At 45.3% G+C, this 12,673-nt stretch overlaps 1 protein-coding gene across 4 annotated transcripts in view; it reads right to left on the reverse strand.

Moving 5' to 3' along the window:
* The window catches only part of cacna1c (calcium channel, voltage-dependent, L type, alpha 1C subunit), a 200,912-nt gene that overhangs the window by 35,371 nt on the left and 152,868 nt on the right, over positions 1–12,673 (reverse strand). For all 4 annotated transcript variants that reach the window (XM_072710105.1, XM_072710108.1, XM_072710107.1 and 1 more), the window contains 11 exons: positions 10,343–10,433; positions 7,835–7,861; positions 6,989–7,149; positions 5,859–6,084; positions 3,693–3,894; positions 3,443–3,563; positions 2,998–3,112; positions 2,236–2,356; positions 1,860–1,929; positions 1,547–1,679; positions 1,171–1,300 (listed from right to left, as the gene is read on the reverse strand). In XM_072710105.1, coding sequence (XP_072566206.1) covers positions 1,171–1,300; positions 1,547–1,679; positions 1,860–1,929; positions 2,236–2,356; positions 2,998–3,112; positions 3,443–3,563; positions 3,693–3,894; positions 5,859–6,084; positions 6,989–7,149; positions 7,835–7,861; positions 10,343–10,433 — 1,397 coding nt within the window. The remainder of the gene's footprint in view (positions 1–1,170; positions 1,301–1,546; positions 1,680–1,859; positions 1,930–2,235; positions 2,357–2,997; positions 3,113–3,442; positions 3,564–3,692; positions 3,895–5,858; positions 6,085–6,988; positions 7,150–7,834; positions 7,862–10,342; positions 10,434–12,673) is intronic.

Here is a 12,673-nt window from a genome sequence, read left to right on the forward strand (position 1 = left end):
TTTTTGATTTGGACTTTGCTCTTCGGGCACTAAACTTAACCTCAAATTTAACCATGTTATGATCGCTACTGTCAAGTGGTTCTAAAACATCTAATTTACCAATCCTGTCCTGGTTATTAGACAAAACAAGATCAAGAATGGCATCTCCCCTGGTAGGGGTGTTAACAAACTGAGTAAAAAAACAATCCTGTACTAATTCCACCATCTCAAGTTCATTTTCAGAAGAGCCAGCAACAATGTCCCACTGTATCCCCGGTAGATTAAAATCACCCATAACTACCACATCATTTTTATTGCTCATAATCCTAATATCACTGTATAACAATCTGCTTTCCTCAGCAGCTACATTGGGTGCTCTGTAACAAACACCGACAATTAGGCTATTTGAGTTTGTAGCATCTAATTTTACCCATATAGCTTCCGTACTTTTACTTATATCAGTAAGCTCCCTTGCCTGCAAGATTTCCTTTACATATACTGCAACACCACCTCCCTTCTTACCTATACGGTCTTTACGGAACAATGTGTAACCATCCATATTATATTCTTGTCCATCCTTATCACTCAACCACGTTTCAGTTATTGCTATAATATCATAAGAGTCCGATGAGATAAGAGCCTCTAAATCATGAATTTTATTCCTAATACTCCTGGCGTTTAAATACAGACAACAAAGGGTAGGCTTATTACAGTGCCTACTTATAATATGATTTTTTTGGGCTTTCCGTTTCCCCCCAGTTACATACTTAACTAACCTCCCTGCCCCCCCAGTCCCTAGTTTAAACATTCCTCAACTATCGTTTACAAGGTGGAAAGTTTAATTCATGTGTTGTTTCAACGTTCTCTTGAAACTAAATTTGACAACCGAAGGAATTCCAAAGCTGAAGAAAAACCATAACTATTGTGATATGCCACTTTGTTCAATTACCATGGACAATTGGTTTTTATAGTGCAGAAGTATTCTTACAGTCCACAGGTAATTATAAAAGCTAATGAACTAGACAAGGCAAGTTTTCTATAGCAAAAATGCTTAATTGCTTGAAATCTGTCTGTCACTGATTACAGAAGTTATTTGCTTCACTGGTTCTCTCTGCGCTGTCGTGTCAGAGTGCTGTAATAACACCGAACATAAATGTGAACAGGAAATGTGAGTGGAATCTGTGCGTGAACCTGATTCCTAAAGGAGTCGTTCTTCACGGGGTCTTCTGCAGCCAGTGAAATGCTGCTCAGCAGAATGAAGAAGAGGATGAGGTTGGTGAAGATGTTGTGGTTGACAATCTTGTGGCACAGTAACCTGAACCTTAGGGAGAGACAGGGAAGGGGTTAGGAGAAAGTGAAAAAGGATCACTTGGCATGTGCAAACGCCTCATCAAAGTCAGTTATGGTAATTATTACAGTACTGCAGAACTTAAAGCCTGAAGTGTTTTTCCCGATTCCTCTGTCTATCAGAGTCTGACATCTAACTTCGGCCAATCTCTTAAATGATCCACATTATACATTGTCTATGGCCAAGCCTCTTAGTCAAGCCGACTTCAGCACAGCCTACTTGTTGGTGTGGCTAAAGATGAAGAAGGCTCGAGCCTCTGGCATGGGAACTGCCTTCTCCTTCAGCTGGATGTCCGACAGCGGCCGGGGCCGGGGTCCCACCGGCATCTCTGGCTCCTCATCATCTTCATCACCTAAAATGACAGGCAGATATCCATATGATAGACAGGGAACTGAAAATATGGAAATATAAACGATTGGCATTATGAAACAGTACCAAATACAAACAGAATTTATGCAAAACCCTCTATACATAAATTATGTCACAATGATTTCCTATTGAAATGACTGGAATAAAACTTCCTTTAGTTTACCTGGAAAATCGTTAGCAGGATATGGGTTCTTCTCTTCGTTCTCATCACCTTGGTATTCATCTATGATGATCTGAAAATCCAAGCACATGCCAGTACTGCAACCTCAAAGCCGTCATTGCTATTCGCATCAAAATTTTCATAATACTTGTATCAGAAAAGCAGCTGGAAACAGGAGAAAAGTCAACTGTTTTGTCAAATGCGTGTGGGCTGAGAGAAAAAACAGATTCATGTGAAAAATGTCAACGACAAAATCCTTTTATCAAAATATTAAAGAAATCTTTCTCAAGCTGATTATTTGTTATGATTGTTATTGCTTCCCTGGATGACAAAAGAAATGTTATATAAACCCCCCCCCCCCCGTCATCTGCCCACTCACCTTGGTGGCCGTGGGTGTCTCTCCATCTGAAGTGATGGATTTCAGCTCAATCTTCTCCTCCTTATGCTCTTCCTCAATCGGTTGCTTTTCATTTTCTGGCCGCTTTTCTGGGCTGGCAGTTCTTCGTGTGACAAAAGGAGCAACGACAATAAAGGACGCTTTTGAATAAAGATACGGGCGGCACCCATTGGTTTATTACACAGGAGTTCGCCTGCATGCTTATTACATACCTTTTAATAGATTCAGTGGCTACTTAACTAGATACACCCGGCTAGAACACACCTTTGCCTTCAGAATCGCTTCTAGGGTGGTCATTCAGAGAAGCCCATACAGCACACTCCTGTTGTACTGAGCTAGTTTTTGCGCTTGTGGCTGTCCTGTTAGTTTTAACGAGTATGGATATTCTCCTGCGACCTCTCTCATTAACAAGGTGTTTTCGCCCACAGACTGGATGATTTGTGTTTATCGCACCATCCTCTGTAAACTCTGCACGCTACAGTGTGTGAAAATCCCAGGAGGGAGGCTGTTTCTGCGATGCTGGAACCACCACGTCTGGCACCAACTATCACACCACGTTCAAGATCTCTTGGGTCACGTATCTTAGTCAATCTAATGCTCAACCAAACAGAAACTAAACCTCTTGACCCTGTATGCATTCAGCCACTTGATTCACTGTTTGGAGGAGCAGCAACAGGAACAGGAGCAGGAGCAGGACCAGGAGCATGATCAAGATTTTCTGCGCATGTAAGTGCAGCGGGGTACCTGGCCAGCTTTTTCCTTTCCTTCTCCTCCTCTTCCTCCTTCTGGGCTGACGTCAAGCTCTCAGCATCTGCAAGATTGTCCACAGCAATGGCCAAGAAGACATTCAGCAGGATATCTGTTTATCACAACTGTCAAGGAAACACCGTGTAACCATCTGAATTCGGAAGTCTTACCTGTGTCTCGCCTCAAAAGACCTGAATTTATATTTTGTCTTCAAAAAGAAGTGATGAAATTTAGTAAAGAATACTAGAAGGAGACCTTTGTAATAAACTGCAAACCAGGTGCAACCATGTTTGAAGAACATTTTAAAGGCCTCCTTGCCTTATACATGTTCTCATGTTCCTGGCGACCAACGCAATATGAGCTCAGAACTTCAGGTACCAGCTTCTCAGAGAGAGCTCTGAAATGGAACTGGAAGCTAATCCAAGGTTAGACCAGAGGATACAGTTTCCACAGATGAAGAGGATGATGAAGTAGATGCAGACCAGCATTCCTGGGAAGGATGGGCCCCCATATGCCATAATTCCATCATACATCACTGAGTTCCAATCCTCGCCTGTCAGGATCTGTGAGGAAAGAGTTCACCCACCGTTACAAAGCACCATGCTGAATCAGATCTTACTGGACAGAATGTCTAACACTGTTAGTTCTTTGGGCCCATGGCTCCCTCTAGTGGCAATGCTGGAACGTGATACCTGAAACACAGTGAGCAGTGACTGGGGGAAGTTATCGAAGGTGCTGCGGCGGGTCTCGTCAAAGTTGAACTTCCCCCCGAACAGCTGCATGCCCAGCAGAGAGAAGATGATGATGAAGAGGAAGAGCAGAAGCAGGAGGGAGGCGATGGACCGCACTGAGTTGAGCAGCGAGGCTACCAGGTTGCTCAAGGAATTCCAGTACCTGCAGGGGCAGATGGACGAGCCAGACAGTAGAATCAGATTTGACTACATCACCCATGAGGCACAGCGACTACACTGGCACCCACCATATATTGAAAACGCCTTTCAAGCAGGGCATGGCCAAAGTCTCTTGTGTCTGTCACCACTCCACGAGGAGCACTGTCCTTTTTCTTTCATTTTTTGGTTTGATGACAACAGATTTGGCCATGAATAATGGAGCTACTAAGTGCTTATCTGAAGAAATCTGGAAAACCTTCAAATGAAAAACATCCTTTTAATCATTCCTCAATGATGAAAGAGCAAGCAGAGAAGTAACAACAGACACAATTTGTGCCTTTTTTTATTGGGATCTGTGTTTTCAGGCTTTTCTTCAACTTCTCAGAGCTCTCAGCGGGTCACATGACAAACCGCTTAGCCTCCATAGACAATGGCCATGCCTTGCACATTCAGATGGCGGGCGCCAGTGCTGGGATGCCGTATGCATGGCTGGTAGGGGACCTCCTCTGGCTTGCAGCAAGGGGTTTCTGCAGGGGGCAAAGTTCTGGCATTCGGGATAAGATCCATGCTGAGTAAAGGACAGGGGAAAACCGACTCACTCCAGCTGGTTACAAGGCATACAAGAGTTGACGAAGGAACAGGCACTCTGCTTTGGAAACTCACTGAAGAGGAGAAGACAAGACAACAGGTGTGAGAGAGGGGCGTTGAGCCAGCCTGTCCAACCCCTGTCTGACCACTCACCAGCAGAACAACAGACCTCAGAAGGACACAACATAGAGAATTCACAGAGAACATTGAGAGGGAGGAATGCCGTTACTATGGGTTACCAGTCACATGACACACATCTGGCAGCTGGAGGGGTGGGGTGGTGAAGATGACACTGATGACAATGACGACAATGACCTTGGTGATAAATCACATTGGTAACTGCTAATATGGGTGTAAACAGCATTCATAACAGGCAACATCAATGATATACCTTTATAAAGGTAATCACTAGTGCATGTACAGTTTTATGTCTTCAGCAGCATTTAAATATGAAGATAGTATGTTGACTCTCTTTAAACCACCTATCAACTGCTCCGTAAAACTGCTCTCGTTAAATTGAGATGTGGTGATTCGGTCAGTAAAAAAAGATCGTTTACAAGGTGGAAAGTTTAATTCATGTGTTGTTGATGGCTAAAATGGTCTCCTGGGTTCCTGGACTTTCAGAAGCTGTGGGTCTCCAGATGACTAGGAAGAACTGATACTCAAATCAGCTGGTTGAAAATACGCACAGGTGCGAGATACCGGTTTTCATGCTTGGCACGTTGTCCTGAAGGCAGAAATCCTGATGAATGTCCCAATAAAGGTTATAAGGAGCATTCTGTATATTCCAGAGATTAATGTGACAGTTTCAGCCCACTGGGGAAAAAATGTGGCTGTTGGCATTGAGTTAGCAGCAGTGTCACATCATAAAACCAATGTGATTATTTAACGTAGGGGAAAAGCCAAGGAGAACAGTGAATGGAGGGCAAGGTGCAACCAGTGGAGTGCAGAACAAAAAGAACTGAACCTTGAGTAGCATGGTCAATGTGAGTACAAATCACATATGACATTATCACATATATCATGTGATAGGGGCATGGTCATGTGATAAGAGAATGGTCATGTGATAGGTCACATGATAGGAGTATGGTCATGTGATAGGCCATGACCTCTGGTTAATCTTTGCTCCAGAACAACAAAATAATGAGTGGTGGTCAGCACAGACCAGAGTACCCAGAATACCATTACCGTGGCGTGAAGGCGACGATGCAGCACTCCATCAACCTGAACAGGATGACGATGACTGCTTGTTGTGGTGAAGCACAGTATCAGTAACAGGGTGACAGGACAGCACAGGTGAGGTGATAGCACAGGTGACGTTACTATAGTGACAGAGACAGGTGGAGGCTTTCGCTTGGGCGGGTGAGAAGGGAGGTGCACCTGGTGATCTTGAAGATGCGCAGGAGGCGCACACAGCGCAGGACTGAAATGCCCAGCGGGGACATGATCTTCGTCTCCACCAAGATGGTCTCCAGGATGCCACCGCACACCACGAAGCTGTCGAAGCGGTTGAAGAGGGACACGAAGTAGGCCTGCAGGCCCAGGCTGTACATCTTCAGCAGCATCTCGCCCGTGAACAGAGCCAGCAGCACCTTGTTGGCGATGTCTGGGGGACACCCAGCACACAGTTACGTCACGACCTCAGAAACCACAAATCACAGATGCAGCCCCATGCAGGCACTCAAACAGAAACAGACACTGATTGGTCAGAAACCCATAACCTATCAGAGATCATAGTCGCACTGTGCATTGACTGACAGATGGACCCTAAGACCCACACTATTCCATCAACAGTCACAGGACACCTCAGTGATTGCAAGAAAACAGGTGTGGATACAAAATATGCAAATACTTCATATTATTGAGAATCACATTATAATGTGACGTTAGCCAGCTGCATTAATGCAAGGGACAGGACATTTTTGGGATGAACTGGAACATAGAATTAGGGCAAGGTCAAGATAGTTCTCTAAAGGAGGAGCGGAGCAAAATACCACTGGTACTGATACTGAATGCTGCCATGACTCACTGGGGCAGGGAATAAGGCCAGAGGCATGCTGACACTGTCTATTTCTATCCACTTGAAGGATCTATACATCAAATCGATCCATCCTACTGATCCAGTCATCTGCATCAATCTGCTCTCTGTGCACGGCCTCTGGCAGCAGCCAGGCAGGACTGCTAACCCCCAGTCAATAGCAACAGAACAGATAATCCCATTGTATGTGTACGTGTGATCTGTGAGTCAGTCATGTAAAGATAGTATTTACTGTGAGCATCACTCAATTACTGCTGGGCAAAAGGGGAAAGGACAAAATGGGTCTTTGTGTTTTGTGAGATCTGATGCAGTACATTGAAAAAATACTCAGCAGTTTGGCTGGTTCAACTCATAACCTTATGTCCCATTACTTTTCTAATGGGTCACATATACACTGTGCATTACCACGCCCGCCCCCCCATGCCAGAGTAGAGGCCACGCCCAGTGCCCCTCCCCTTGGGCAGGGCTGCACCTTGCACATCCGTGAGCCACTGGGGCTGCTTGTGGTGCTCCGAGGCAATGGTCAGCGTGTTGAGGAAGACCAGAAAGATCACCAGCCAGTAGAAGACGTTGGACTTCACCGCCGCTCGGCTCTTTCTCCGGCACAGGCGGTTCCAACGCCGCGAATACCGGCTGCAGGCAGAGAGGAGGAGTGCGAGAGAGACATGGGAAAAACAGCCTCTTACTGACACACTTAGAGACGTCTAAGGCTTCATTTACAAATAAGAAATCCCTTCAGGGAGAAAGAATACATATTTAGCTTGAATTAATGGCTCTACAGGTTTGAAATGGACATAAAGCTAAATACAAATTTTTATTTTTTTCACAATTGGTAAATTTTCTTACGAAGTGGACTTATCTTTTGCAATTTGAAAGTACAAGATGAAAAACTAGTATTTTAATTCAACTAATGGAATCTCCTGTTGAAAGGAATCCCAGTTGAAATTGAAAAAAAGGAGCATAAAATACAAAAGACACCAGTTGCTCATATTTCCTTCTGGATTGGAGGAAGAAACCACCATATTGGTCAGGAGAGCAAGGTCAAAGGTCATCTAGGAATCTATAGCTAAAGTAGTGCCACTGCCAGTCCTGCCGGAGACCTCGTGAAGCCTCATGTGAGGCCGTTTCTGATTAGTCGGTGTCACGGAAACGCTCGGCAATTCGGCACAGGCCACGCTGGGGGCTGCGCACACACACGTGTACACGCGCGCACACAGACAGCACAGCACGAGACTCACACAGCGAGCTCCAATCACAACAGGACGGCAGCGAGCACAGCAGCACAGCCCAGGGGGCACCTCTGACATGATGTACTAACCTGAACTTGGATTTGGAGATCCTATTTCTGGAACAAAAAACAGAATGGATTATACACATGAAACAGGACATGACATCATGGGAGACATCTTTTCAGAGAGAAGACAGTAAACAACATGTCAGTGGTGATGGGCAATGACAGACATAGCACAAGTGGGTATAACTGCTTCCACTTGGGGAAAACAAAAACACTGGAATGCCTCTGGATCAGAATTAATTAATTTCTATATTAACACCTTTCCTGAGATTTAAATTTTGTTTAAGCAGACCTCTGTGATGGCAGTAAGAACGGTGTTCTTGTATGTGGAACACTCTCTGCCCTAAGCTCAACAGTGATCCTTCGTCACACTGCAACCGGTCACATACCAGGGAGCGTGAGGTCATCCATAATACACAGGCGGCCCCTTTGGAGTGGTGAATGGGAAATGCTGTGACCTCTGACCTCTGTCTGCACCAATAGAATGAGCTCTGGCTTGGTAACAGCCAATGACACGCAATCTACCGTCAGCACTGTCCGTGCTGAGGTTCTGGGAACAACTTCACGTGTGTGTGTGTGTGTGTGTGTGTGTGTGTGTGTGCATGAGCATGTGTTCACGCATTGGTAATACAACACGCGCAAAAATGCATACACAAACACACATACAGATACACACACATATTAGACTGTACATCTGAATTATAGCTGGGCCAGACTGTCAGGTTTATGTGCTTTGGGTCTGGTATACACTGCAGCTATGAAACACTTTTTCGCACAGATCTGTACAATAGCTGTTTTGTTGTAATAATAATATTGTAATAATATTTGAAAAATCACATACACAAATGCATGCACGCATAGAACATGCTTTTCATAAAACACATGCAGTTAGGCTTCGCAAATGCAGAAGGTAAGGTCATGTCATGCGACACAATGTACAATAACACGCTCTATAGTCACATTCTTCTCCCGACACAGCATGCAGGCTGCTGCATGCGCCCGACCTCACTGACGGTCGAACACAGCCAGCTCACATTCGGGCTCCATGCCACAGGCCCAAAATCAATCAAGACTTCATATATTTGAAGACATGTTGACCCGAGTTCCTACACCCCGCCCCTTCTGCTCAGGAGACAGGTGATTGGTGTATATTGGCTCCATCAAAATGGCCATGTGAATGACAGGCTCCCCCTTTCTAATCAATGGCCGCCACCAGTTTGAGCATTAATCACTGTGCTATGCAGCAGAAGCTGTGTCAACTCCATTGTTAATTACGCAAAACCAAAAAAGGCTTGTTATTTAACCAGACAAACTTTCAAAACAAACAGCAGAATAGTAAGAGCTCAGACTGTATATGTGTGTGACTGTATGTGTGTATTAATCTCTCACCTACTTCCTCTTGCTTTTGGCAAGGTGATACAGAAGGTCAGCCAAAAACAACCATTAAACCAGGCTCCATTCCAAGTACATCACGCTGCCTATGCTCTGTGTGTTAGCTTGAAACTGCTTTTAGCATGATGCTACTGTTAGCATGCTACGGCTGTTAGCATGTTATTACTGTTAGCATGCTACTGCTGTTAGCATGCTATCACCAGCCAGCCGCTGAGCCCAGAACGGGGCTCTCAGCCATACAGTGTCACAGCATTTCCTCACGTTTAAAGGTTATAGCTTCAGTTTCATAATAAAGGTTTACGGGCTGCTGCAAAGCATGCAAATATTTGCTATTTATGCGGTGAAGCACAACCACGAGAATTACACTGATGAAGAAGCTGGCCACCGTCCTCAAGTCCTCTATGCTCTACCGTGGTCTAAGGGCTGCAGTTGGGTTGGGGTCATGGGTATGACAGGCTCACGGATGCACAGGGACTGTAAATGTACAGCGACCCACAGCGGGCCTGACACACAGCGACTCGGTGCCTACAGGCCGCACTGTGATTGGCGAGTCCAGGAGCGACCAAGCAACAGAAGCACAGTGGGGAGGACAGTGAATGTCACAGGTGTTGATGTGACACAGAGGACCCAGGATAGCATCCTGATACTTCATTCACAGCTCAGCCAGCAGGGGGCGCCCACTGCACCCCTGCCTAATGGTCAGTAGAGGGTAAAACTTGCCTAGCGGAGGGAGGGGGCCTATTTTAAAAAAAGAGACTCCTGCACTCCGGCATGACGGGTTCAGGGGACTAGAAGGGGCGAAGAAGACTTAAACTGCTATTTCAAAATCAGTCCTCCATGTCCAGTTCCCCATACAGCCAATAACGTCAGGGGAGTGAAACGCCATCGAACATAGGAGAGGGAGAGGGAGAACGGCAGAGGAAAGCTGGAAGGGAAAGGAGGAATCAAGAGCATGTGTGTAAAGGAGAGCGCTAAGAAATCATGCTGCATTTGGGTGGAACCGCAGACGGAACCGAGGGACAAGGGCAGCCGGTAGACCGGAAAGCCTGGAAGAGAAGGTACAGTAATAGAAGGATGACGTAGGAAAACCCAGGTTGGGGGGGGGGGGGGCATGGAGGTGGGGGGGGGGGGGGCACTTACGCCAGGCGGGTGCAGCAGGTCTCCCCTTCCATGTCCCCAGCAGGCGCGTTGTCAGTGTTCACCGACTCGTTCTCACTGGCGGGCATGCTCACTGCAGGGGGGGGGGACGGGACGGGCGGGGGCAGAGATGAATTACCAGGGCCTCTTCACAGACAAAGCCATCTTCACAAGCTGGTTATTACTCTGACCCTTTTATTACAGCTCCTACACTCACACTGCATCCTCAACAAGAGCTACGACTCTCAGAAAGAGCACAGGAATGGCAGCAAAACAAAATGACCCCCTCATTTTTTATCGGTCTTTTCTACTAGACCTTTCCAAACATGGGAAACATGGATTTTTTTTCTTTTTGGTTTGGTCTCGAGGTCAGTCCCGGCTTCAAAACTTGATGCGATGATGATAGCTGGTGATTTGGCAAACAGAGCTAAACTGAAACACATATACACAGGCAGGTATGATGATAAATTATTTAGCTCCGGTGCCTGCATTTCTCTGAAAGTCAAAAAAACACAAGAAAGAAGAGTCATACATATTTCGGAAGTTGTAGCCATACTGTGGATGCTTAGACCACAATTTATAAAAAATAAAGAATCTGAAATACGTCTCTGCATTAGCACTTCTGCCGAGACAGAATGTGGCCTCTCTTTGCGGTGGCATGTAAGGTCCTGCTTTCTTTACAGGTCCTCACTGGCCATACAACACTTTGGAGTTATGGCTTCCAGTCTTACATCATACGGTACTAACTGAGAAATGGAGGAATTATGCTGAGATCACAGCAGCGATGGGCCATCACATCAGAAGCCACATTCCACCCAGCACGCCTGCTTCCCACAGACTATTTCCTTTATGTACCAGAAAGCGGCTCGTTACATAATTATCTGTATATAAATATACTTCTATACATAAAAAAACTGTGAAGAAAACAAAATAACATTGCTAATGGATACTGTGCAAACACCTTCGCCAGAGTCGCTGCTGAAATCGATCCTAATGACCAGAAAACAGAACCACAGCAGAACTTTGGTCAACGTCATGCATTCCAAGACCCACATTTCCCAGCATGCTTTGGGCCCAGAGACCACGTTCTCAGCAGGCTCCATGCCTCGCTCGCTCTTCCTAGTCTACAGACTGCATACAACTTCCTATCCATATCCACCACGGCTTCATAGACCCTCATTAGCACTAACACGGGACATGTGCCGAACAAATGCTAAGGCTAACCAGGAAGACTGGGACTTTATCTGTAGCCTGAAGCCACGCTTTGATAATTGATAGCAGACTGTTTGTTTTGTAACTTTGTATCGGGTTCTCCTGGATCCGGTCTAGCTGCTGTGGCAGGCAAATACTCTAGATCTGTCCCAGTCATTCTCCAGCGCTAGTGCTAATACTTGAGGACATGAAACCAGTCCTCTATGCCTAGCTAAGGACGCCATAGCCAAACCTTTTCATCAATTGCAGTTAATTCACAAGAATGACAATCCAGACTGAAATGTATGTCATGGAAGGATCACGGGTGCAACAGAAAATCGCATATATGAAGCATTGTTTTTTATTTTTTACATTTTAAAATATTGGGTGTGTAATTCTTAAATTGTGGTTATTCGTTTCTTTCTGGGCCTCTATGTCAATTGGAAAGAGCAAGAGCCAGTTTCACAGATAGATTACGTTACACAGATGACTGATTTAGTCAGTATATTCACTTCTAAACCAAATCTGACACCTTGGTAAATAATGGACATCTGTCTCAATTAGAGTAAGTTTGCGTGCAGCCATGGGGAACTTCGTATATTGAATATTGTCCCGCAACACTTACTCAAAGATGTGTGACAATTTCCAATGCAACCACATCACCAGTTCTGCCATTCTGCCCTGTTCAAACTTGCCAATTGCACTTTCAAGAACAAATATCTCTAGAGGCAAACAGCATTAAATATATTCCCCCCGTCGAAGTGAACTAGTTTAATCTCTATTATTAGTACAGAGAAAGATTAACAGCAATCAGAGTTGGGATTTGTTCGTATGAGAGGCTCTGCCAGAGCACAGAGGAAGAAGAGGAAGGCAAAACTAAACCATGGAGATGACGAGGTACCTACTTGTGCCTTTCTGGTCTTGTTGGGCGGGGGGGGGGGGGGGGGGGGGTAGGCTGCTTATTTACAGTGGAGACTAACACAGAACAGAGTTTCTGACTCAATATCCTGTAATTAAACAGAAAGTGTTGACCTACTGAACAAAACACGGGACCTATGTTTGTCTCTAAGTGGTCCAACAGGATGTAATTACTCCACCAACATGTGAAATCAACCGAGGGAGAAGTTAGTGTAAAGACCACAT

This window comes from Paramormyrops kingsleyae, chromosome 3, assembly GCF_048594095.1.
Source record: "Paramormyrops kingsleyae isolate MSU_618 chromosome 3, PKINGS_0.4, whole genome shotgun sequence".
Lineage (NCBI taxonomy): Eukaryota > Metazoa > Chordata > Actinopteri > Osteoglossiformes > Mormyridae > Paramormyrops > Paramormyrops kingsleyae.